General features: G+C 38.9%; 1 protein-coding gene across 7 annotated transcripts in view; it reads left to right on the top strand.

Annotated features, from left to right (window-relative positions):
- Positions 1–27,372, top strand: part of Gria3 (glutamate ionotropic receptor AMPA type subunit 3) — a 274,362-nt gene that overhangs the window by 70,246 nt on the left and 176,744 nt on the right. For all 7 annotated transcript variants that reach the window (XR_003735837.2, XM_028881611.2, XM_028881610.2 and 4 more), the window contains one exon: positions 5,175–5,414. Coding sequence is in view for 6 of the 7 variants with exons in the window: in XM_028881611.2 (XP_028737444.1) it covers positions 5,175–5,414 (240 nt within the window). In the remaining variant the exon portion in view is untranslated. The remainder of the gene's footprint in view (positions 1–5,174; positions 5,415–27,372) is intronic.

Genomic DNA, 27,372 nt, shown 5'->3' on the forward strand with positions numbered 1-27,372 from the left:
ATCACCTTACTCAGTTTAATTTTCACAACAGTGCTAACATAATCACTAGTACTATTTCAATTCTATAAAAAAGAAACAAGGTCAGAGGCACAGAAGTAAGTAGTAAGTAACTTACCTAACAAGAGATAGATACAAGATTCACCATCTAGGCTTATAGAAGTTACTTTTCCCATTGCTATGAGAAAAAACTTCTGGCAAAAACAACTGAAATAAGAGTTGATTTTGAATGACAATTCAAGGATAAGCCATCAAGGCACAGAATTCATAGGGGCCAGGAGCATCAGGTGGCTGATCACATTGTATCCACAGTCAGGAAGCACAGAGAGACGAATGCTGCTGCTCTTTTTGGTCCAGAAAACCAACCCATGAGATGGTGCTACTTGTGTTTAGGGTGGCTCTTTCCATCTCAAACAACCTAGAAACTCTCTGAAATGCATGTCTCCTAGGCGATTCTAGATTTTATTAAGGTCACAATCAATACTAACCATCACAACATTCTAACTTCCAAACTTGCATATGTCATTATGATCCTACCCAAGGCTCACAGATACTAACTAACCATTGAAATCAAGATGGTGCCCTTATCTCTTTACTTACACCTTTGGAACATATCCAAGATAAATTTTTCTTCCATCAGAATTTTACCAAAGATAGTCTTCTAAGATGTAAAAGAAGTGGGTATAGTTCACTAAGGATTCAGCAAAGGAAACAGACATCCCATAAAACATCACAAGCACCAAAACTGTCACCAACCTGCCACTGGCTCTTATTGGTTCTAGGGGCTGGAAGGGACTGAGAAAGGTAGCTGGGATCCATCTATATCCCTTTGGCTGAGGGTTAAGAGTTGAAGGTAAATTACTTTCATGCTAGGCAAATCCTAATCCACACTGCCCTAGATAGCTCCGAAATAGGGATGCTGAGGACATGCTGATAAAGCAATTCTAAGAACCTGATTCATAATTCATTTTGTGACCTTGTACAAGACACTTTTTTATATCATAGTTTCTTTATGATAGGGAGTGTCAGACCAATGGAAATCTCTTCAAACACATGAGCTCCACTTTGTCTCTTTTATATATTTCTCTTCCTGTATAGGTATTGGACTTTTTTTTTTTTTTTTTTTTTTGGTTTTTCGAGACAGGGTTTCTCTGTGTAGCTTTGCGCCTTTCCTGGAACCCACTTGGTAGCCCAGGCTGGCCTCGAACTCACAGAGATCCGCCTGGCTCTGCCTCCCGAGTGCTGGGATTAAAGGCGTGCGCCACCACCGCCCGGCAGGTATTGGACTTTTGCACGTAAAATTTCATTTCAAGCAGGGCTGGTGGCATATGTCTTTAATCCCAGCTCTCAGGAGTCAGAGGTAGACAGATCTATGTGAGTTTGAGGCTAGCCTGTTCTACATAGCAAATCCCAGGGAAACATGGTGAGATTCTATCTTCATTTCAAAGAAGGGTTCCAATACCAACAACTATGCTTGAAAAGGCAACAAATAAGGAAACAGCTCATTAGATTCCTTTCAGCTCACTTTAGGAATCTAAAAACATACTCTCTGTTCAATTAAACTTCTGAGAATTTTATACATGAATATAGTATTTTTATCATATCCACCTCTCTCTCTCCCCTTCCGACTCCTCCAATGCCCCCCAACCCCCTTTCAAATTTATGACCTCCTCTTTTTCATATTGATGTCACATATTATATATAAATAAAGTACACTAATATGCTGTGGATATTGCTGTATGCTGTGAATGTGTTGCTCTCTTTGATTGATAAATAAAGCACTGATTGGCCAGTAGCCAGGCAGAAAGTATAGTATAGGTGGGACAAAGAGAGAGGAGAATTCTAGGAATAGGAAGGCTGAGTCAGGTGTTGCCAGCCGCCGATGCCATGAGAAGCTAGATGTAAAAGTACGTGTAAGCCACAAGCCATGTGGCAACTTATAGATTAATAGAAATGGGTTAATTTAAAATATAAGAACTAGATAGCAAAAAGCCTGCCACGACCATACAGTTTATAAGTAATATAAGTCTCTGTGTGTTTACTTGGGTCTGAGCGACAGTAGGCCCAAGCCGGACTGGAGAAAACTCCAGCTACACTAATATTAATATTGGTATGCATACACATATACAGTGTGTGTGTTGTGTGTGTGTGTGTGTGTGTGTGTTGTGTGTAGGTAAAATGGAGATTATTCTATGGGTAAGTTCAATGTTCCATTCAGTTGTACTCTCTGCAGCCAAGGATGATTGGAAGAATCTATGAGAGGCCCTGCCAAGTTCCCCTGTGTTCCAGCTCTTTTTAGAAGCTGCTACAACTGTCCTCTTGTGCCAGCTCTCCCCACTGACCTTATGCTTTCCGAGCCTTCTATTCATGCTCTCTAAACTTATTGTAGTAGGTAGAACAAAAGAAACCCTCTACAAGTGTCAGTATTTGCCGAGACTTTGCTTTACATAAAGACAGTAGAAGATATACTGAGGTTTTCTTAACACGTGTTGATATCCATCATCATGTGTCTGTCTTTAGGACTTGGGAAGAGTTTGTCAGAACAAGTGAAATAGAAGGGACACATACAGCTAAAAAGTTATTAGTTATGTTACAGTTTTTGGATTGAGTGATGAGATTCTGGATGTTTATTATACTCTAAATAAATAAGCAAATTCAATGAACTATGAAAGCTTCATAAATGACTCCCTAGTCTCAAAATAATAGATATAAGAGGAAAACAACACTTATTTTTCTATTAACCAGAATGTCATCACTATAATTTATTTTCATTTATTTGCCAAAAACAAACTATTTAGAATAGGGTTCCCCATGCTAAAATCATGTTGCATCTCTTCAAAGCCTGTTTTATGTAGGGCCGCTGGGTCTTCCTTTCATGCTTTCTTGTTGGTATGGAGCTGACAACTATGTTATTCATAAATCATTTTGTTTGAAGGAGCATGATTGCTTGTTCAAGCCTTTTAGTACCATGACCATTAATAGGGGCAGCTTCTTTCTTGAATTATAAGTAAAAGAATGATACTCAGTTAGTTGAATTTGAATTTCATATAAATCACAAATAAACTTTACTGTATGAATTTGAAACATGCTTATACTAAAACTAATTTATTATGTATATTAAATGCAAATTTAATTGGACATCTATCTTTATTTGCTAAATATAAAAACCCTATCTCATACAAGTGAATACATATTTAATGACACTGTTGGATTTGAGCTGCAAGGACTGTAAGTTTTAGAGTGCTCATTTCTCTACTTAGTAACTGAAGCATTTTTGGTCCCTAAATTAGTAACTAAATAGTAAAGGTATCAATACTTCATGAGATCCATGGATATATTAAATGAGATTATAGTTGTACTCCTAAACACAGTGCCTAGTTAAATTTTACTTATCACTCATTGATTATTATTTTAAATAACTGTTACTATTACTGCTATGTATTTTTATCATTAGTATGGCTGTAAGCATTATTATTGGTCAGTATTTGACCAGTATTTGACATCATAAGCCCTCCATTTACATGATTAAACATAGAATGGAATTTTCTTTAGTATTTCCCCTCATGATAAGCACGGATCTTTGTGTTTCTAAGTACTCCCTGTGGTCCTCATCCACTAGCTGCCATTCTTTAATTAAAATAAAGAACTTTTCTGTCCATATGTTTTGAGGCCATTTAGAATTCCTCAAATCAAAGGCAGTGGTCTACTATGCTGGAGATGGTGCTAGAGATGGTGGAGTAAATGATAATCTTTGTAATGTCTGCCTCAAGCTAATGACTGATTAGTTGACTCAGTGAGTGACCCTAATCAACAGAGATTTAAATAGCATGTGTGGAAAGCAAGATATTACAGATATCAAGAACTTTATTTCTCATAATGTGAAGATATGATTTACACTGGTCTCTACTTGCCTACCCTCCTACTTTCAATGTTTCCTTTCCTTATGTTGTTTAATGATGTTACTATTTCTCTTCTCAGGGAGGATCCCAGGCCCTATAATTCTCTTCTCTAACCCACTCATTCCATCAACACTTATCCTTCTGCTTTCTCACTCATCTCAACAACTAATTGGACATATTAATTTGTTTCACCATGATAATGGCTTTAATGATTCTACTTAATCCTTCTCCCAAGCCACAGACTTTTCTAACACCATGAAATGAAAGAAATGAGCCTACCACTGGAATCTATGGTTTCATAGCAGATAAGGGAGACCAGGCAGGACCTCTTAAATCACATTGCATTATGCCTGTTATGTCTGCTTCGCATGAATGGAAGGGAGCAGTGGTGCAGATAATCTAAAGATCATTTCCACTTGGTTTGGAAATGCACCACACAGTGTTGTTGTAGCTGATTTGCTTTGCTAATTATGTTCTACTGAAGCTAATATTGAAATTGGTTCACATTTTTTAAGCTCCTCTGGGCTAGAAGAGAGAAGAGGCAGTGGCATGGCCCACTTTGAAATGAAGGAAAACTGACAATGATGAGAGGGCCCTGAAATTTTTCTATGTAGGCTAATGAGTCCACCAGATAAATGGAATAGGATCAAAGTAGAACTTGGCCAATTATACCTGGACAGAATAAGCTGCCAACTGCCTCCTGTGGTTAAGTGGCCACTGAAAGGTCAGTCATTCCCACAGCCTGTCCACAATCTAAAATCCTCTAAATTAGTACTCTACATGAAGGGTCTTTGTCATAATACAACTGTGGTTATAGTACCATATAACAGCAAGAATAACACCTTTTGAGGCAGACACATAGCAGTTAGTCTTTATAGTGGCATGACCACACTTAGGGGCTACTGGGCAACCATTGTGGGAAGATAAGAGCTTGAAGTGCCTTGGAGGTGAGCAGGGAGACTTGTAAGAAGACAACTGTCACTTCCTCCTTTTCTGAGTTTCTTGGCCACTGTAGACACAGATAATATGTAACTATCACCAATAAACATTTATCTTTCTTAATTATTTTCCTGCAGGGCAACTGGACTATTAGAGGACTCTACATATTTCTCTAGAGTCTTGCTTCTTATTTTTGGTTTGTTGTTGTTTGTTTGCTTGCTTGCTTGCTTTTGGACATGGGTAATTTAGAGATTAATTGTGCACTGGCTTTCTAACCTTACAAGCTGCCACAGGGGACAACTGACCTATTGAAATATATTCCTTTCTTTCTCATTGCAGTCTGCTCCCAGTTCTCCAGAGGGGTGTATGCTATCTTTGGATTCTATGACCAGATGTCAATGAACACCCTGACCTCCTTCTGTGGGGCCCTGCACACATCCTTTGTCACACCTAGCTTTCCCACTGATGCAGATGTACAGTTTGTCATCCAGATGCGCCCAGCCTTGAAGGGGGCCATTTTGAGTCTTCTGGGCTACTACAAGTGGGAGAAGTTTGTATACCTCTATGACACAGAACGAGGTAAGAAGATATATCTAGTTTCCTCTATGGGTATTCATGTGATAGTGATTTTCAAACATCATCACACATGTACTCCTTTCTTCCAGTAGATAAAGTTTAATTCTCCTTTAAATTTGTTTTCAGTATTCAAAATAAATCAAACATGAAAATTAAATCAATGGTAATTTTAGAACCTAATTTTCCAAGTCATATATATATATGTCCTCACTAAAAAGTGGCTTCAGATACACCCTTTAATATTATTTTTGTAAAAGAACTCATCCAGATTAACTTTATATATGTAAAATAAATCATTGGACACTATCAAATAAAGTTTTTGATCCAAAAAATAAACATTTCCACATACTACTATGCGTGTACATGTGTGATCTACTGTGCCATATTGTATATGGAAGCCCAATCTGTAAGGCTTCAGAAAATGAATCTTGTGAGACTATGATGATTGCCCTTCCAAGATATACTAATTAATATATTGAAACGTACACATTGTAATACAACTAAATGAACCCCCAAATCAAGTTGTTTTTTGGTGTTTTCCTCAATGAAACTGAGGGCCCTTATTATTATGACATTACATCAATGTTCTTAAATCAGTAATTTGCCTGTAGACTAAATATGGATAGATCTCTCTGACTCTATGGTTTCAGATTCATGGAAGGAGGAAACAAATGAAAGGCCTGTCTTCCTGGTCCTCAGGGTAGCTAAAGCAAAGCTTTTTCTGATTAACATAATTGGAAATGCCGGTTTGCTCCTGAGAAGCAAGAGTATTATTCACGTTCCTCTTACTTAGCTGCAGCGCCAGATAGTATCATGAAACACACAAACTCGTGTTTGCCTGGGAGACATACCAGCAAAGAGGGGTTGAAATTCACTAATCAGGATCAGGATCTTAGAGTTCTAACCCAAGATCTGATATGAGATAGCTTTCTGATCTTGATCAAGTCTCTGGTGCTCTCTTTACCTTGGTCTCCTCACCTAAAGTATGTCTCTTTTTTTTTTCTCTAAAACTCTATGAGTCTGTGATTTTTTTTTTTTTTGACAGCATACCAGACACAAGAAACATTGTATCTTGGAACTAATTGTAACTTAGATATTACCAGTGAGTTAATCTAGTGATTCTGTAAGCTACTATCTACCCTTAATGGTGTATTCTACCTCCAAGACTGATTCATATAAAATATAGTTCCAATAGGGGTGAGCAAAAAAGCAAAAATATCATTCATGTGACAATTCATGCTATACGAGATTCTGATTGTTTTAGAGATTGTAAAAAGGTAGCATTCCAGAAAAGTGATTTTCAGAGACGACTCCTTAGAGTAAATGGGTCTCTACAGTAGGATTTCCTGAGGAAGGGAAAAGAGCAGCACAAGGCCTAAACTCTAAACAAAGAGCTACCAAGTAGTCAGCCCTGAGATCATGTATATACATATAATGTTACAAATATTACAAATGTTACAAACATACAAATGTTACAAACATACAAATAATGTTACTTGGACTGAGCAGGTTGTGTTTATGTATTTGGGAATATTCTTATGTTATGTGACAAACAATGAAAGAGAAAGAGACCATGAATTTGAGAGACATCAGAACAAGGACAAGGGACAGAGTAAGGAGTTGTGTGTGTTCAGCAGAGCCTTGATTTGCTAGGGTAACAAGATTGTTTAAATGTTTAAAATTTTGAATTCACAATGTACTCTATTTTTAATGTATTTCCTTCCATTCAAAACACTGAGAGTGATTTAGTTAATTTCCATATATTGCATTAAATGCAATATGGAGCATTGTTGTTTTCAGAACTGAAGACTGAAAATCAGCAACTTCTCTCCTGAAACTCTTGTTTTAAATTAGAGATCATTTCTGTTAATGCTATAACTTCATTCATTCCAAAGAAGACGCATTACACGCATTCTCTCATCAACATCTATAAACAATCTCTGCTCATTAGATCTCTACTGTGAAAAAGAAAGCTTATGCCATCTAAGTCTGCTTCTTATCCTTCCTTTAATCCTTAAACCATCTCATTAAATAGTTTGAGCATTTCTATGGTCTGACAGCCAAAACAAACCTTTCTGATTGATATAAATCCATGTTTATCTCCTCTTTAGCTATTTACCAGGTGGGACTAATCTATTATGTTTTTGAGAAATACATTGCATAAACCTTAACATTAATGTCCATTTTGGAAAGCCTTCTCAAAACATTGTACCAAAAACTATCCAAAAATTTTAATAACTTTCTATTACCCACATGGGGAAAAAAACAGTATGCTTATGCATACTAACAAACTGAAGGACATAACCTAATGTGGAAACAGTCAGTGCAAAAAAACTGTAGAAACTAATGAAACACCAGTGTGTGTAAAAATTAGTGAGAAGAAAGAGGACGGTTGGGAAGGAGACTACAAAGATAGAGAAGAGCCATATTTTAGTCATGGAGTATGACCAGGAATCGTGGTAAAGAGAGTGGGTTCTACAGGGGGAAGGTATTGCAAGATTCTAAGCTGAGCAGTCAAACAACTTAATTTAAGCTTCTATAGTTAATAGATTGGTAAATGAAGGAAAATCAGTAGAAAAAAGACCTTGTGGTCTTTGTAGTCTTGCAGGTCAGAATGATGACAACTTGAACAAGGCTGGAGGTAGAGAAAAGTATAAGGAGTAAAAATGGTGATGCTATTTACTGAACCAGTTTTGAGGAGCAGGAATTTTGCCTCCCTCCAAACACCCAGAGAACCCTTTTGTCCACACCATTCACTTAGCACTTAACATAATGGCCTCTGCATTGTTACTTCATTTGGTCTGATATAAACTACCTCAACCCCTTTTCTCCAATGCAATACTAAACAGCTCTTTAAATAATTCAATAACATATTTTTCTGTGTTTGTTTAATCTAAAAAAGTTGTTTTTTATGATTAAGAAATTTTTTATTCATTTTCCATACCAAACACAGATCTCCCTCTTCCCTACCCCCACCTCTGCAACCTACCCCCCATTCCCCCATGCCCTCCTACAAGAAGGTAAGGCCTCCCATGGGGAGTCAGCTTCAATGATCATCTATTGGTTCAGTAATAAAATGATGAGGCATATTATAGCATCAAATAGAATTTTATAATACTTGAAATTACACTAGATGTGGAAGACAAAGAGAGACAGAAGGATCCCTGATAATTACTTTCAAATAAGCTTAATACACAGTGTTGTAACTGTTCTGGTTAGGTCCAGAGATGAATAAGAAGCCAAAGAATGGGTTAAACTTCAGAGGTCATTTAAAATATACGTTGCACAAGCATGGCCATTTTTCTCTGGTGTTACCAAACACTGAATGAATTTGAGGGATACACTGGCTCTGCTTTGATTTCTGTCTGCAGCGGAAGATCTGATTCAGGATTTGCAAGTCACTGCTTCACTTAGTTAATAAAATGTCACCTTGCTTCATTAACACCAAGTTAGAAAATATGCATTTGGTTCTATATACATAAAAGGTCAGTTCTTAGGAAAATTATGAGGTTGACTAAGTATGTCACTTACCCTCTCTATAACCTTTCCTTTTATTGACTTCTCTGTCCCTTGTTTACCTAGTGTTCCTCACTGTACATCTCTATGCCTGCCCTCCCTGCTAGGAGCAAAACTACATCTCTGCCTACCCTTCATCCACACCTTCACAAATCTTCGTGTCCTGTATTTTGTTGCCCTTGATTAATAGTCTTTCTCTGCTAATGACAACACCTCAGCTCACCAATTTATTCATGCCAATTTATATGGTTACTAATGACTTGGTGTATTCAGGAAAAAAAGAAATTTCTATTCAGGCAAGGAACTTCTGTAGAAATAGAACCTTAATCCAAAGATGGCTCACTTTTTATTATTATCACTTTTAATTGACACATAACTAGTTATGCATATTTATGAGAGACAATGTGATATTTTGATGCATGTATACATTGCGTAGTGATCAAAATTGGGGTAATTAGCATATGGGTCACCTCATCTATTTATCATTTCAGTACAGTGAACACACTCACAAAACTCCCTTGTAGTTATTTTTGAAACATACGGAATGCTGTTAACTATATTTATGTTTTGGGGCAACAGAACACTCATTCCTTCTTTCTAATTGTAACTGTTTACCCACTGACCAACAGAACACTCATTCCTTCTTTCTAATTGTAACTGTTTACCCACTGACCAACCTCTATCCAACTCTTTTCCCTGTCTCTGGTAACCACTATTCTATTCTCTGCTTGTACAAGTCAACTTTAATCCCGAGCTCTCAGGCTCCAAAAATCCAATTTGGGAGGTTGCTCACATATACACAGAAGATTCAAAAACCATTCCAAGAAAATGGCCACTTCTTCCAGTTATTACACATATTTTGGGGGGCAAGTGTTCTAAGTAGTAACACAATCTCCTCCACAATAGTGACACATCTGAGAACTGAAGGCACAGAATACCGGAGGCCTCTTCTTAGCTTCAGTGGGCAGAACACACGAAGATGAAAGAATCTGGCCCAGCTGTGACTGTGGACTTAGATAATGAGATAATAGTCTAGGTGCCCTTTGAGACAACTAGTGTCAACCCTCTTCCCAGTGTTCAATCAACTCCTGCTGTCTCCTGTTCTGAATCTGAAACTCCCTACTCAATTCCCAAGTAACTCTCTGAAAATCAACAGCCTTTTACCAGACATTGTTATCTTATTTTAAAGGTTGTGGCAGGAACTGGGGAAGCTATAACAATTATTCTGTTGGTCAACATGCAATTATTGAGTTTTCTGTAGCATCAGGTTACCCTAGCTCACTTGCAGGATTTTAAAGAAGCCGAGTTAGTCTCTGCCTCTGAGGAATTGACAATCCTACTGTGGAAACTGATTGGTTTCATGGCTCCAGGAAAAAACAAAAAACAACTGTTGCCATCCCTAGTAGTGATATTTGCATTCATCATCACAGCACGGACTTTGGCAAAATAATAAAGGTTCTCAGACAGCCAAGATGCTGGGGAAGTTTTAGAAGATCCCTGAGGTCTTGAGTAGTAAAGAGATTCCTAAGACAAGGAGAAAGAGGCCTTTCCTCAGAGGATTATGAATGTTTTCAGTGTGGTTGAATTTGAATTCTCCTGAGATGAGCAGAACTTCCTTTTCTCGCACCTTTCTGCATGCTGTCATGCACACTATATACATGGCTTAAGTTTGTAATACTGTTTTGCCAAATAAGGTACATAATCTTTCCTTTCACTGTCTCCTATTCCTTTCTCTCTCTCTCTCTGTTCCCGCCCCCCACCCCACCCCCACCTCCCAGAGCTGAGGACCAAACCCAGGGCCTTGCACTTGTTAGGCAAGTGCAGTGCTGTACACTGAGCTAAATCCCCAACCCCAAATACAAATCTGATTGTTCCATTATGCTTCCTACAGTCTAGATTTTACAGACTGAATCTTTGGGACAATTTTTTTTTGGTTTTTTGAGACAGGGTTTCTCTGTGTAGTTTTGGTTCCTATTCTGGATCTCGCTCTGTAGACCAGGCTGGCCTTGAACTCACAGAGATCCACCTGGCTCAGCCTCTTGAGTGCTGGGATTAAAGGCATGCACCACCACTGCGCCGGCCCTTCCCTCTCTCTCTCAGCACACACACACACACACACACACACACACACACACATGCACGTGCGCACGTGCGCGTGTGCACACGCGCACACACACACACACGGAGAACAAATCAGTAATCCTCATATAATACATGTGAGAGAATGCATGCTAGGCAAGCTTCTACCACTAAGGTCTATGCCTAGATCTCTAAAACTTTTTGTTTAGAAAATGTCACATTAAGTTGCCCAGACTGACTTTGAATTCACTTTGTAGCTCAGATAGACATGCACTCATGCTGGGGTATATCATATTTCAAAAATAAGAGCATCTGCCATTTCTTGACTTTGACAGTGTGTCCAGCATCATGGCCTCCTCCCAGTAACTGTGCGTGTGTTGAATAAAGGCTTGTTTACACCACCAAATAAAAGTGGGGGAGAGGTGCTGGAGAGATGGCTCAGAGGTTAAGAGCACTGCTTGCTCTTCCAAAGGTATATCATATTTTCAAAATAAGAGCATCTGCCATTTCTTAAGTACTTAATATATACTAGGTCTTGAGTTTATAGATTATCACATTTCATCATGGTAACATCTATACATCTCTACAGCTGAGGGAACCAAGGGAAAAAACCCTTTCAAATAATGGTTCTTAGAGTTATATACAACATCGAAGTAATAAAACTGCATATCACCCTAGGTCCTCCATACTACAGACTATGTGCTTTTCTCTGGCTGTCATACTGCTTCCCACTGTCTTAACATTTAAAAGTACCAGTTGCCTTTTGCTTCTTGTTTCCTGCAGCAGTTCTTCAAAGGACATGGTATTTCGCTCCTCTCTACTTCAGTTGTATCTGTGTAGATGCAATCCAGTTCTCAATTTACTTCTCACAGCATGGCGCTCACAGATAAATACAGTATCTTTTGTTGTTGTTATTTTAGTTTTGTTTTTGTTTTTGAGACAGGATTTCTCTGTGTAGCCTGGGATGTCCTGGAACTCACTCTATAGAGCAGGCTGGCCTCAAACTCACCTGTCTCTGCCTCCTGGGTGCTGGGATTAAAGGCACGCACCCACCACCAGTTGGCTTAAATACTATATCTTTTTTTTTAAAGGTTTATTTATTTATTATGTATACAGTGTTCTGCCTCCATGTATGTCTACAGGCCAGAAGAGGGCACCAGATCTCATTATAGATGGTTGTGAGCCACCATGTGGTTGCTAGGAATTGAACTCAGGACCTCTGGAAGAGCAGTCAGTGCTCTTAACCTCTGAGCCATCTCTCCAGCCCTTAAATACTATATCTTATGGCACCAGAATATCATGGATCAAGGTAGACAGAAAGAAAAAGACCCAAGTTAAAGAACAGAGGAGTCAAAAAGGTGGGAGCAGAGAAAGGACAAAGTTCTGGATGCAGGCAGAATGCAAGTTTTGAATGCACTGTTTTGATGAGGCCTGGATCTAAAGCAAAGAGAATTCATACACTCATCTCTGTGGCTAAGACAGATTCTAGACCTCAGAAAGACATGAACCTGAAAGTTCATACTGCTAAGGAGCTATGTCTGGTTGTGGCAAAAAGCAAGAAATGACCAATGGTTAGGTGTCTATCAAAGGTTGCCTCAATTTTCCAGCCATTCTGTGAGTAGCAGGTGTCTCCATCAAAACAAATCTTGGTTTTTGTTTTGTCTCATCTTTTTCTCATCCACTTCAAGATCTAGTGAAAGGATGCACAAAGGCTCCAATTCTAGTCATGTCCATTTGTCTTCTGGGAAAAGTGAAGGCAAGAGAGTTTTTATTGAAATTCAAGTTCCTTTTTTATATCGGAATAAATTAGGAAGGCCCAGAGAGTACATTAGCCTGTGAGAGACAGATACTAAATTCCCCTGTTTGAGCAGCAGTAATTGGGGTTGACAGGACCTAAGACAGTTGGTAGTTTCTACAGGCTACTTAATCTATTGTGATGAGTCTTCAACTATGAGAGCATCTTGAGAGCCTGTACAATAATACTAGTGAATGAATATTTGGACTGGATTGTGAATAAAAGACTGTACATATGTCTATAATGAGGGTTTCATTGAAAATGAAAATACTGGAGCTGTCATATTTTTAATACTTCGATTTGCACATCCTTGACTGCTTTGGGGCATAAAAAGAGAAAGTGCCGAGCAATTTGTTGTCAGCTCTTGAAATAAATTATCATTTAAACACTTCCTCTCCACAAAGGTTATTAGCTTAGTAGCTCCTTCATTCCTGGGGTTGGACTATCTGTAGGGGAAGAATAAAAAAAAATCACAAGACATTAAAGTATCCTTTCAAAAACTGAATATTAGTTACTGTGAAATTGTTCTCTTAGTAGCTTAACATATTTTTGCTGTAGCTCTCCAATGCTGCAGATTAGACTGCAGCAACTATTAATAAATACTGTCATATTTTACAGCTGTCATGCAAAGCTGAAAAAAGGCTTCGCTGTGATTAGATCCTGTTTACTGTAATATTTCCAGCTCCGACTCAGAAAGGCAGTTTTCCTATAAAGGTATTTCCATAAGTAGAATATTTTTCCATCAAATGACATGACTAATTTTAATATATCGTTAACTCCTTGGTGGCAGTAAGTTTGAGGTTGAATTGATTTCATAACCAGAGGTACATTCGTCTCCAAAGACACATTAAACCAAAATGTCAATTTTTTTTCTCTTGGGTTGTCCTTCATATGCAGAGATGGTACTCCTGTCACAAGATGTGCATTGAGTATCCCCCTCCCTCTTTAAAGGAGACGTCTACACTATACTACTCGCCTTCTTTTGCTCTTCCTTTCCTGTGACCAACTGCATTCTTTACAAAATGGCTAGTCAGGATTAAAAGTAGGAATTCCTTCAATAGACTAGCTAGAAACTGTGCTTCCTTCCCCAGAATGTCATCATTGGAGAATAAGAAATAAATCTTTCATTCCACCACCAGCAGCAGCAGCCTCAGCTGTTTGGAACTGTATTCACATCTTTGGGAAAAGGAAGTGACAGCTGGCAGAGTTGTTTTTTGCTCTGACCTTCCATTGCTTCATTGGGTTCCTTGAGGAATTAACCTTCAATAGCTGAATATCTAATTCTTAATGAATGAATGTTCTTTAGACCATTAGGGGCTAGCTGCAATTTGCTATAATTTCTGGATTTGAGCCTGAGAGGTTCTTGAAAATGAGACAGATTGTGTAGTAATCCTGCAACTGTGACTTTGAGGTTTGTCTCTTGGAGCCCTGTAGACATCAATTCAAGTGGGGGCACAGTATGGGAATTACAGAAGACAATGTATATAAAGTCATTAGCACCAAGCTGAACAGAATAACATGTTCAATGAATTTTAGCTCTTGTGATTTTATTATAGCTTCAAAACTTACCCCTCGTTGAAGAAATAAGGTTTGGCCCCTTAGGGGATATATGGCAGTACACAGACACATTTTAGTAGTGGGAAGAAGCCAGGAATATTGTTACACATGCTGTAATGTACAAGATAGCATCCACTCTCTCATCATGAAATTGTTTGTTACAAAATGTTTGTGATGAGAAGGCAGTACTGAGTCAAAGGACTGGTTGCAGGAACTCTTTGAGAGACTGTGAACCAACATAACATTAATTGACAGTTTCATTGTGCCTACCTTGGTGATAACAACAATGTTCAAAATGGAGTATTCTTTGAGTAGGAATAGTTTACATAATGGCAAGAGAGGTGGGTTAAGAGTAAGGCACACGAAACAACAATGGGTATGAAATAGCATAAGGCAAGAGATATATTGTGTGGTATGGATTTCAAGTTCTAAGGGAGACCAAAGAAGATAGAGTTCCTGATGGGCAGGCTAGAGTCATCAGGGCAGGCTCCATGGAAAAAGATATGTCTCTGAGCCCACAATGGAACTGCTTCACCTGGCAATGACTTACCTTCATTGTTAATGCCAAGCTGGCCTCTAGAACCAAAACAACATGGCATTCCCATCAACACTCTCCAACATAAGAGATCAGGACAAGACATACAATTAAAAAAATGAAAAAGGAGCACTGTTCCTTTTGCAAAATGGAAAGCAATTACAGGGCTGTTGAAAATAGGCAGTAAACAAAGAAAGGGAGGGCAATACTGGCAAAATTCCATTTTCTCAACTAATGCTCTAGTAAAAGTGCAATTTGCAGCAAAATCAACAGAGCTCTCTCCCCTTGTCTTGCAGTCAAACACGTTGTTTGGTATCAGCATGGCTACACAGGATGCCTCAACTGAAAAGAATTTACAAAAGCAAGGGAGACAGAGTATGAAGTGCCAATGAGGTTGGGGGGATGAATATGAGCTGCCAAGACAATTGTAGCAGGGGGCATTTACATGGAGCATAGCCTGTCCACTCTGCAAATTCTCTGTGGAGCACCTTAGTTCATGGAAGAAGAGGGACTCAAATAAAGACTACTTTACTTCCCTGTTTTCCTGGATTCATTCCAATCAATAAGTTGCCAGTGTCAGCTGCTGTCCGGCTTTGTCGACTCCACAGACAAGCTGATGAATTCTCTGGTGCTAACTGCCTCAGCGGGCTTTCTCGGCAGTAGAAGAGAGGCTAATTAAGATCATGTCAGGCAAGGAGGCTGACAGGTTATGTTCATGGGCCACACTGAGCTGTTAGAAGGTGTTTCAACTTCACTGCAGGCAGGCAGCACTTGGCTAGGCACTGATTTCTGAGTAGGCCTCCAGTTATTTCCATGTGTTCTTGCATTAACAGGCCTCTTTTTGTTAAGGATTTACATCCTTCTCCTTGGGGTAATTAGGTGCCAGTGTGTTTGCTTTCAATTGCATTACTCTGGCTCTCTTTCATTTGAATTTTTAATATGCTTGTAAACAAAGACAACAATTAATAGTCAGGTCATTTTCCCCTAGTAAATCATGGGTTCATGTGCTCTGTCTTACGACATACAGCATATAGAGGTGAGCTTAGGACAAATAAAGGAAACTCTACTTCTCGCAGAAGGTAGAAAATGGGAGAAGCATATGGAACTCATTATACCAAGTGGTAGATTAGACTGAAAATATAAATAGCTTCCCCTCCCCCAAATAAAGGTTTAGATAGCTTCATGGATGATAGATCTACAGTGAGTGAGTTATTAAGAGCAGGAGAGATGTTTGGAGGCTTCTCTGAACTAATGATGTCACAAATTACATAGATTTTTTGAGGTCATATTTACCTTCTCATAGACATACAGTCACATGGAATACTGGCATTCTGTCCCCTAAGATTTAAAGATTTAAAACATCTAAGAGGTATGCTTAAAACATCTAAGAGGAAGCTCAGAAATAGATGCAAGTTATCCAGGAACATTCTGTCTCCTTTCATATAATCAGTCTCTAACCACTGTCAAAGGTAAACACAGCTGGACACCCGACAGTTCAGGGCAGATTTTTGTCAGTAACATACTATTTCACTAAGGAAAGAGTTCAGCATAAACTGAACTCATCTTCAATTTGTACAAAAGAAAAAAAGTGAGTAAATAGGACCAGCTGAAAAGTTACAAATAACCAGAATGCTTGGTCCACGGGAAACTCATGCAGTTTTGATAAGTGGTACTCTCTGAAGTCAGGCTCCTACCTTCTGTTAGATGCTGGAATACACAGGCATTATATTTAGATATTGACTGGAACAAACAATAAATTCATTTTTCAGCCTTCAGTTCCTGGATCGGCATATTAAAATGGACCATGATCAACCTAGGAATGTGGCCTTGAGTCTTTAGAGATTATGTCAGAGTTTTGTTCAAGTTCTGCTAGGCCAAGCTTAAGATCCCCTCAAGTAGAGGTCACACAGCAGTCTGTCAAGAGGTTAATAAGGACAGAATCTTTGTCACCACACACCAAGAACACCCTGTTATTAGAGGTGAGTGGTCCAGTTAATGGCATTGAAAGAATGGATCATCAAACCAGAACTCTGGTTCTAAACCCATCTATGTCACCAAATAGTTGTGAGCAAACTCAAGTCACCTGGCATTTTTAGCCTCCAGTTTCCTCATCTGTAAAATGAGGGATGCAGTCTGTCATCCTGCAATTAAAATTGCCCATCAGTGCACTACTGGGGTTACATAAGTGAATGAAACAGAGTGCCTCTTCAGAATAAGCTCACAGTTTACAAAGACATCCTAGATATGTAAATCAACAAAATCTAGCATGAATGTTAAGTGCTGTAAAATCCTGGGAGCTACTATAGCACTTCCATGTATAATGAAACTAGAACTGCTTTCAAATGGCTACTTTTTTTTTATTTAAAATACCATTCAGTTCTACATATCAGCCACAGATTCCCTTTTTCTCCTCCCTCCTGCCCTCCTCTCCTTCCCCCCAACCCACCCCCCATTCCCACCTCCTCCAAGGCAAAGCCTCCCCCGAGGACCAGGGTCGACCTGGTAGACTCAGTCCAGGCAAGTCCAGTCCCCTCCTCCCAGACTGAGCCAAATGTCCCTGCATAAGCCCCAGGTTTCAAACAGCCAACTCATGCAAAGAGCACAGGACCCGGTACCACTGCCTAGATGCCTCCCAAACAGATCAAGCCAATCAACTGTCTCACCTATTCAGAGGGCCTGATCCAGTTGGGGGCCCCTCAGCCTTTGGTTCATAGTTCATGTGTTTCCATTCGTTTGGCTATTTGTCCCTGTGCTTTATCCAACCTTGGTTTCAACAATTCTCACTCATATAAACCCTCCTCTTTCTCGCTAATTAGACTCCCGGAGCTCCACCTGGGGCCTAGCCGTGGATCTCTGCATCCAGATTCCTCAGTCCTTGGATGGGTTTCTGGCACGACTATTAGGGTGTTTGGCCATCCATCACCAGAGTAGGTCAGTTCCGGCTGTCTCTCAACCATTGCCAGCAGTCTATTGTGGGGGAAGAATCAAATGACTACTCTTACTGGGAGTTGAATATTCAAATAACTATCTACATCGACTTTTTTAACTAGCCAGGCATTACTCAGAACATCCACATGTTTCCATTTTGATAATCCCTTAGTGGTCAACCTTTAGCCTTTCAATGTCCTTTGAGACAGGGAAGAAAAGGAAACAATGCCTAGTTGATAGAATGGGATATCTTATTAGATCTCAAAATTCTTCCAGGTAAATTTCCATACCAGTGAGTACCATAAGGCACTTGTAACATGTTTTCTTCTGACCATGTTTGCTGGGTTTCTCAACAGTGGCCTTCCTACCATGCAAAGCCTGTTCTGCCAGCACCCTCTCACATCATCAAACATGCTCCCCTGGTCATTTTCAATCTCTAGGTTTCTTAAGAATGAAAGAAATACCTCTTACTAAAAATTGTATGGCAACTTCTATAATTAAAGGTAAAGAAGCTTTGTTTCTTGAATATTCCCAAGTTTCTTTAAAGATTCAAAATGCTTCACTAGGCAGAATTTTACAGAGGCTCTAACCCATTCCCAATTCTGGATCTCTACATTTAATTTCCCCTTGACCATTTACTTTGATGCCCTATCTAGACTTCTTCTTCTCCAGAAAACCCTTCTGCTCCATGTACTTTTCCAGAAATCTCATCTTTGAATCTTTTAGATTTATTTTATGTGTATAAGTATTTTGGCTGCATGTATATATGTGCACTGTGTGTGTGTGTGTGTGTGTGTGTGTGTGTGTGTGTGTGTGTGTGTGTGTGTGGTGTCTGAGGAGGTCAGAGAGAGTATTAGATCCTTTGGGACTGGAGTTATGGGTGATTGTGAGCCACCACGTGGGTGTTAGGACTCAAACAGGGTCCTCTTAAAGAATAAGTGCTCTGAATTACTGAATCATCTTCTACATTCATGAAACCTCTTCTTTGAACTTTCCCCTATCATCTCTCACATTCCATTACCATAAACTCCTCTATACTAGTACTCTATAATTGTGAATGTTTCAATATGCCACATAGAAGATATTCATTACAGCTTTCAATTTTTTGCATGTAGTGTTTTTCTTTCTGTGATTTAGATCCCTCACTCAGTTTCCCTCCAAACTACACACACACACACACACACACACACACACACACACACACACACACACACACATGCACACGCACACCTATCCACATAAAAATCTAGAAAATGTCTTATCCATCAAAGTCCTGCTCAAATGTATTTCCATAAGCCTAGGTTTCTGCCTACTGCCCTCTGCCCTCCTAGTTCTTTGTCTATACCTTTAATACAGCATTAAGCAGAAAATGGTATTATTATTTGTTTACATATTTGTCTTCTGAACAATACTGCTAACTTATTGAAGATGAAGTTTCTGTCTTATTCATCTCTGCAAGCATCTCTGTATTAAGTGATAAATAAAATATAGTGACTGATTGTTAGAATTAAGCAAATGAATGAGTGAGTGAAAGAACTTTAGCTGAAAACAAAATGTAGAATCACATAGGCTTTGAAGACATAATGAGGAACATGGACATGTGTTTACTATGCAGTTTTGAGTAGAACATGTTCTCAGATCATGCATTAGATAGTTATCTACTCCTGTGTACTAGCCTGATATGATTTTTGAGTCCTCTTGTGACCCAACCTCTGTACCAAATATACCACTTCCCTAGCCCAACCGAGAAGCAATACAGATATTTGAATGCTAGCAACCTTAGTTAGAGACTCTAGGTAATAGGCAGATTTTCAAGATTCCAAATGGTCCCTGAACCTCAACCAATACAAAGGCCATTAATTGTTGAGGACTCTCAAGGGCTAGGATGTAGCTGTTGCACTATTTCATGCAAAACCACATGAATTCTCTGAAGATGAGAGTAGAATGACATTAATCTCCACATATCCAACTATAAAACTAAAGAAAGAAAATTACTTCAAAATCTCTGTATAGGTAATGCTACAAACACAAAAAATGATGTGAGCCAACATAGTCAGTTCTTGGTTATCCAGGTAAGAGGCAAGCCGGGCCTTGACAATCTAAAGGGCATTTATGTCAGAATAAAAGAGTGTCTTATGGAAACAGATCTTCTTTTTTTTTTTTTGGTTTTTCGAGACAGGGTTTCTCTGTGTAGCTTTGCGCCTTTCCTGGAACTCGCTTTGGAGACCAGGCTGGCCTCGAACTCACAGAGATCCGCCTGGCTCTGCCTCCCGAGTGCTGGGATTAAAGGCGTGCGCCACCACCGCCCGGCAGATCTTCTTTTTTTATTCTAACATAGTTAGGCTTGCCTGAACATAGAAAATAAGGAAGATATTCCAGGGAAAGGTACTTTTAGGATGTCACTTTGATTATAAATTTCCCACAGGAATTAACAGGACTTTATAGGATATAAAATTATGGTCAATGAAACCAGAATTATTAGTTAGGAGAGGTGGAGACAAAAATGAGGTAGTATCAAAACATCCAAACAGAAAAAAACATACAAATGCTGGTCAGTACTATACTTGAAGTCATAAAGATTAGGAGATTCAAATAAGGAGCAAAGAAAATGAACAATAAACATTTATAAGCCTGATATGTTTTGCTAGATTTGATATAAGACATTTTATTCCTTAAGAAACTCAAGTTGCATCAAGTGTGAAATTTCCAGGATTTTACAGCAAAGCACAGACTTACTCCAAAAACACACTTTGTGCTACTGAAAGGCTGAGCCAAGGCTCCAAGCTTAGTCAGGTTACCTTCTCTCTTTAGAAGCTCCCAGCAGAAGGATATTCCTGCTAAATATGCCAAGAAAGAATCACTGGTCTCCACTGGGCACAAAACATGGAAGGGAACAGGACAGTGCTATTTATTAAAGCTATCCATTCGTTCATTTTTTTTACTCCTTTCAATAACATAAAGGTGTCACGATTCATTGACAAACTGGAATTTTTCATAAGAAAGAACTACAGTTTTATTAAATGACTTTTTAATCCATCTAGCACAGTACTAAATAGTAACATTAAAATTTTTATTAGACCCGTCAAGCTGGAAAGGCTTTGAAAGTTCTTAAGTTTGAGGTCTGGCATTCTAAAAAATGAATCAGTCCCATATTTTGTCATGTTCATGAGTCTTCTAATCTGTAATTCTACTTTAAAAAGCAGTATTCTAAAAAATCTAAAGGCTAGTCCAAGATTTATCACATTAAGTCTTTTCTACCCTGCTTCAAATATTTTATCTGCATATATATGTATATGTATACATATTATACCCTTTCTCATAGGAATAAAGGAGAATGACACTATGTAAGCTAAAATCAAATGCTGAGTATGACCAGGTCATTTCTTAAAGTTAAAACAACAGCTCTGTAGAGTTAATGCAACTTCCCATGTTCTTCATGTATTCACCTGCTCGGGAAATTCAACCAGTTCTACCCATAATTAACAAGTCAATGAGGAAAAATCTACAAATGATTATCAGACAAGGGATTCCTACAATAAACATCTTGGGCCATATCATGGCTGCCAAGAAAAGCCACAGGTGCTGGGTTCTATTGCATGTGTGTTTCCTCACTTTCAAAATGGATGACATGATTGTCCTTAACTCATAAGATTGCTATATGTGTTACACAGGTAAAAGGTACCTAGAATGGTTCCTGGCACCTGGCTTCTGTAATTGCTAGCTATTGTTATTGAGCTTTTACCAAGGCCACAGGCAAGTGGTGCTTCCTTCAACAGAGAAAGAAGAGCCTTAGTGCCTGAGCTCCCCTAGACCTGTACCACAGTGCTATGTCGCCATCCTTTCAATGTGCTAATTTTGGCTCTAGTCTATCAGAATCAGAACCTGTTCCCATGAAGAGAGCTTGGAAACTCACAGAAGATGGCAGATATGGCTAAGGGACAATGGATTTAGACATGACATTTGTATAAGTGCAGACGCCATCAGGCCCAAAGGAAGGAAGCCTGTTTTTGGAATTGCTAGACTGATGATCAGGAAGTAGAGCTTGTTTTTTTTTTCCTGTTGTCCTGACTTCATAGCCAGCCTTCCATCTGTTCTACATATTACTAAGAGTAAACCCATTGATAAAAAAGTAATGTGGTTAGAAATGTTCAGACCGTTTTTTTTTTTTTTTAGGGTTTACTCAGCATGTATTTTAGAGAATAATAAAGCAGAAATGGTATTCTCTTCATTTATATTAGCTAGAAATGCCTAAGGTAACTTAACCTGAGCAGATAACTTCTTTAGAAAGTACTGTAGTCAGTGACACCGTTCAAAATATACAATACATTCCTTTTTAACTAAGCTGAGAGGGCTCAGTATGTCTTTTCTGACTTATTTTTAAATTCTCTAGACTATAGTACATAATAAACCCTAGAAATTGGAAGTAAAGCTCAGTTTGCTATCTTACATTTATTTGGCTTAAGCTGCTGCATATTAGAAATTAGGAGGAATTAAATTAGAATCTAGTTTCAAGTTCCCTTCCAGATTTACCCTTTGCCTACAGACCAAGTCCTTGAGGTTATTGCCAAGCAGTTGGATGGACCCAGACATCTATGTCATCTATGTGTATGAACCCGAGGGGGAGGCTATGATAAGAAATAAAAGAAGCTATATTAGAGAACATGTAAAGTCTGTACTCATTTTATGGAGATCAAGTAATGGATTATTTTGTGGTGTTAAGGGTGAACAGATTAAAAAAGATACGTTACTAACTATCCTCATTAAAGGTCGGGAGCCAATATCCTCCAGACTGTAGCTTCTTTCATCACTTGTTCTTGTTTGATTCTATTTCTCTGAGACTTGGTTCTTGCTCTGTAGACCAGGCTCACTTCATACTCCTGAGTGCTAGGATTCCAAGTAAGCACCATTATGCCTGGCTTTGTAGCTTGATCTTAAGGATTGGTTCCACCAAGCAAATGTCCAGAAATCTATAGTACACTAGCCATCTTTTCCAAATTCCAAGACAAGTGGTCTGAAAATAGCTTTGTTTATTTAAGGCAAATCTTAGGATTCAGTTTTCATGATGGTATTGATCAGCTGTATGAAGTTGAGCTATAACCTCTTTGTGTATTTGTAAAATCCCAATGGTTATAGTATCTACTTCTTTGAGCTGCTACAAAAATTAAATGAGATACTATGAGCATGCCTAGCACAGTATCTGATAAAATGAAATATGCTCAATAAGTGGTAGCTGTTATTGCTGATGATAATTATTAAAGTCCTTCAAAAGCACTGATATTAAACTATAATTACAAAATACAGCAATCACCTTCATAAAAAAAGAAGGAAGACACAAACTTTGGACTGTCACAGAAAATCCTAGGTGTTTTATCACTATATATGTTTTCCCTCAGTTTAACAAAGTATCATAAACGAAATGGTGGGGGAAAATACAAAAATAGAGGCAAAGGCAACATTCTTGACCCCATAATTCCCCATAGCCTCTGATAAACTATCAGGAGCTCTAGGGATCTGATTTCTATTCCTAGCACCTATCTATTTTGCTCTCTAGGTGTTCCAATATGAAATTAGCAAAGTATTTTCATACACTATTTGCTTTCATGACCTCACCCAATATGTAACTTTGAGATAAAAATGTTTCTTGATGGGAGTCTATTGAAATGGAAGAACATTTAGTTATTCTAATTAATATTGTTCAAAATAAAACCTACCATTTTCTACTCCAAACAGGAGAATGATTTGCTGGAGGTTATACAGCTAATAAAAAAAAATCAAAGCAAGCAGGACTGGAGCCCGAGTTTCCAAACACCCTATCCAGAAATCTTTCTTCTCCATCAGACTGCCGTATACCTTTAAGGCAAGGGGTTATTTTCCTAAGGACCATGAAAGATTCAGGCTTGGGGGAAAGTCTAAGTGCTAATGAATAACCAGTTCCTCAGACTAATATCTACCCTTGATGGAGCACTTGTTATGTGCCAGGCTCTGCAATAAGCCTCCAAACTGCATCCTAGCCCTCAATCTTTAGAGCAGTTTTAGCAGAGAAGAATTGCCATGGTTCTCCTTTTACAGATGAGGAAGTAGAGGCGTGGAAAGGTTAAGTGGTTTGCTCTCCCATCATTCTCCTAGGAAGTGATGGAACTAACAGTGTGCATTCTGTTTCCTCTTCTGTTTAAAATCTTCTTCCCACCTCTCCACACTGACAGCCACCTTCAGCTCTCCTATTCACAAGGAAGAGATGGTATTTTAAAAGATGCTTTAGGGCAGAAAGATAAGTGGTACTCTCTCAGTTCCTCATACTGACAGAAGAGAGAGGTACACAAAGAAAGCACATCTTGCCTATTTTGAAAGCCGAGAATTTGCAGCTCTGAAGGGGACACAAAGTCCTGTAGAGAGGACTTGGGCAAGGGGACATTCTCTCTCGACTCCTCATACCCTGGTCTCTAGTCAGCTGGTGTCAGCCAAACTGAAGAGTGAAATCACATTTGTCAATTTTTAGTTTCGTCCACTACTGAGGTTCCTAGTCACATTCCCACTTACCCACATCCATCATCAGAACTTCCCCGTTTCCTTTATCAAGAACTCTACCAGACAGATGGAGCCACATCCAGGTGCTGGGGCTGAGAAGGACAATGGTCTCCATCTCAATGTCATTTCCTGTCTTATGAAGCACCTAGCTGCTCTTCAAGAGAACCCAGGTTCAGTTCTTATGACCCACTTGATAGCTAGTGACTATCTGTAACTCCTGTTACAGGGGATCTGATACCTTCTTAAGGCCTCCATGGGTAATGCATATATGTGGTACTCTGACATACCTGCATACAAAGCACCCATACACATACAATAAAAATTAATATCAAAATATTGAGAGGTGTCTTCTGGGTCTTTATCTTTAAGCATCTAAACAAGGGGAAGCAGGGCTGGTTAGGAAGGGTTGTCATGACTAACTCACTAATTATTGAAGTTGACCATTTTCATTTTCTTGTCATCATAAATCTTCCCCCGAGGATACAAATCGTTGCAAATCATGCTAAAGACAGGAAAGGTGAAGCTCCAGTGAACACTTAGGCTGGGAAAGGGAAAAAAATCAGTCCATTATTTTAAGATCTCTTGAGATGCTGTAAATACACAGGCAACACAGAACAAAGATCCCTTTTTCCCCCCTTACATTATTTATGGGCCATCTAAAAATTACATTCTCGTTCTCTTTCCAGCACTGAGAGAAACATGCATATTCATGATCTGATAAATATTTAAGTGGGATTTATTTAAATGAGAGAGACCATTTACAAACATTCCCTGGCTCTCAGATCTTATCCTGGGCACACAGAGGGAGGATAATTCCCTCTGGTAGATTCAAAACCTCCGCTGGCCACCTGTCCCCAAAACTTGGAGCTCTTCCTTGAGAACTGGTGAATGTCACGCGCAGTATTTTAAGGGAACCTTCTGTACCACCTCACTCCAGTCCTGCCTTCCTATTGTGAGATCATGTCATAGGATCTGTCATTGGCAAAATTCTGTGGCTGGAAGTTTATAATGAGGGGTACAAGTTCAGTCACAGCTTTCCTTGGTGTGACTAATAGCCACCCTGTCTGTAGGTATAACCCTCCACACTCTAGGAGGATAGTTATAAGATATACTTGGTAACTTAGACTACTTGACTGTTAAACAAGCATTTTGATGTTTTGGAAGCATTTTATTAGTGGACTAGCAAAATGGATCAGCAGGTAAAATTGCTTGCTGTCAAACTCAATGACCTGGCTTCTATTTGTAACACCCACAGTGGAAAGAGGGAACTGACTCCTGAATGTTGTCCTCTGCCCTCTGCACATATATCATGGCATGTGAGCACATGTACTTATATACACACATTCACATGTGTACAGACAATAATAATAAATAATTTTAAAGAAGAAAGCAAAGAAAAAGGTGTTTTGGTAATGCCCTGTTTTCCAAGGATTTTATACATACTATGCTTTCATTCCCTCCTTTCAACAATCCCGTTAGACTTTTAAGGTAAAAATCATTCTCTCAGTCTTAAAGATTTTTTTTAAGTATCAGAAAGGTGCTGTTTGCCCAAAAGAAATCATGCAGCTTGTAAGCTGCAGACTTAGAAGCTGAACACACGTCTGACTCTAAGATATGGGATTGTAGACTACCTCTGGCCTATGAGAGTGCTGGGAAAAAAAGCATTGCTAACGAAACTAGAAAGCCAGTGCTGACATATCAATGCTGCAACTACAGGAACAGAGAGGCAGCCCCTCTTCACTGCTGTTGTACAGTAGATACTCTTTGTATGAGACAAAGCCTGGGCTCTCTATTCCAGTACCCATTCTTAGGTACCAACTAGACCTAGTTGTAGGGCAGTTTCCACTTTCCCAAAAGAAATTCATCTATTTTATGTCTCATTTCCACAGTTTATGAAATGTTCATTGAACTCACCTACTAAATTAATCTGGGCTAGGGAATTGCATGCTGGTTAACATCTCACTGTATAACTTATCACAGACAATAGACATGTATTGACAGCAGTTTTTAATTACTTAATTCAGGAACACTGTACATGACTAGGATTGCAAGTAATGAGCCAGGCCAGTGGAAGAAAAAGCACTGGGTTTCTCCAGTCAAATAGTTTCTACTACCTAAATGGCTATCCAAACTACCTAATTTAGGCTTGCCAGATAAAATGTAGGTATCCAATAAAAATTTATTTTCAGATAAATGAAAAGACATATTCTTCTATTACAAGTATAACCTAAACACTTAAACTAAAATAATGTAATAACAAATTTACTCATCTTTGTCTGTTTGTTACTATATCTGACAATACAATATTAAATCAAAGTCCTATTCTAAGGAGAATCACCATCCAGATATGACTATTGGGTATCTGCTGGCTTATGACACTTGCCTATGACTAATTACAGAGCACAGGGCTGAAGGAATGAGGGTTGTGAGGGAGGAAGAGATAAGACAGAGAAAACTATCACATTGTAAGACTAGTCCTTGTCACCTCCATATGACAAACACTGCAATGTCATTAAACCATTACACAACAGAACTAGCTTGATCTGCCTCTCACTACCAAACTTCCAACTTGGTGTGCTGTTTTCCTCTATCTTTTTCTGCCCTTTGATATATGAAAAAGAAAAACATATTGGCATTGCCAGACTCTGTGTTCTCTGGGAGTGATCTGCGCCTCAGAAGGTACATCACAAGCAAACAGCAAGTCAGGCTGCAGGGTACAGCCGAACCACTGCACAGACATCAGAGCTGCCCAAATGGAATTAAATGCCAAGCACAGACCCCGAGAGTGACAGTGGGAAGAGTTCCATGACCAAAAGAAAATATATTAGGAAGTGGAGTAGAGAATGCTTACAGGCCTAATTAACAATTTGCACAACATCTAAATTTAAGATGTTGCCAGCATCAGGCAACTTTGTGGATTCACACTATAGAAGCCAAGCTGGACCCAAGGGAGGGGATCAGACTAAACTCTTGCTAGTCAAGTTAGTCCAGCAGCTGAGGCATCTACCAAGACATTGAAATTTAGA

Source organism: Peromyscus leucopus, chromosome X (genome assembly GCF_004664715.2).
Source record: "Peromyscus leucopus breed LL Stock chromosome X, UCI_PerLeu_2.1, whole genome shotgun sequence".
In the NCBI taxonomy this organism is placed as follows: Eukaryota; Metazoa; Chordata; class Mammalia; order Rodentia; family Cricetidae; genus Peromyscus; species Peromyscus leucopus.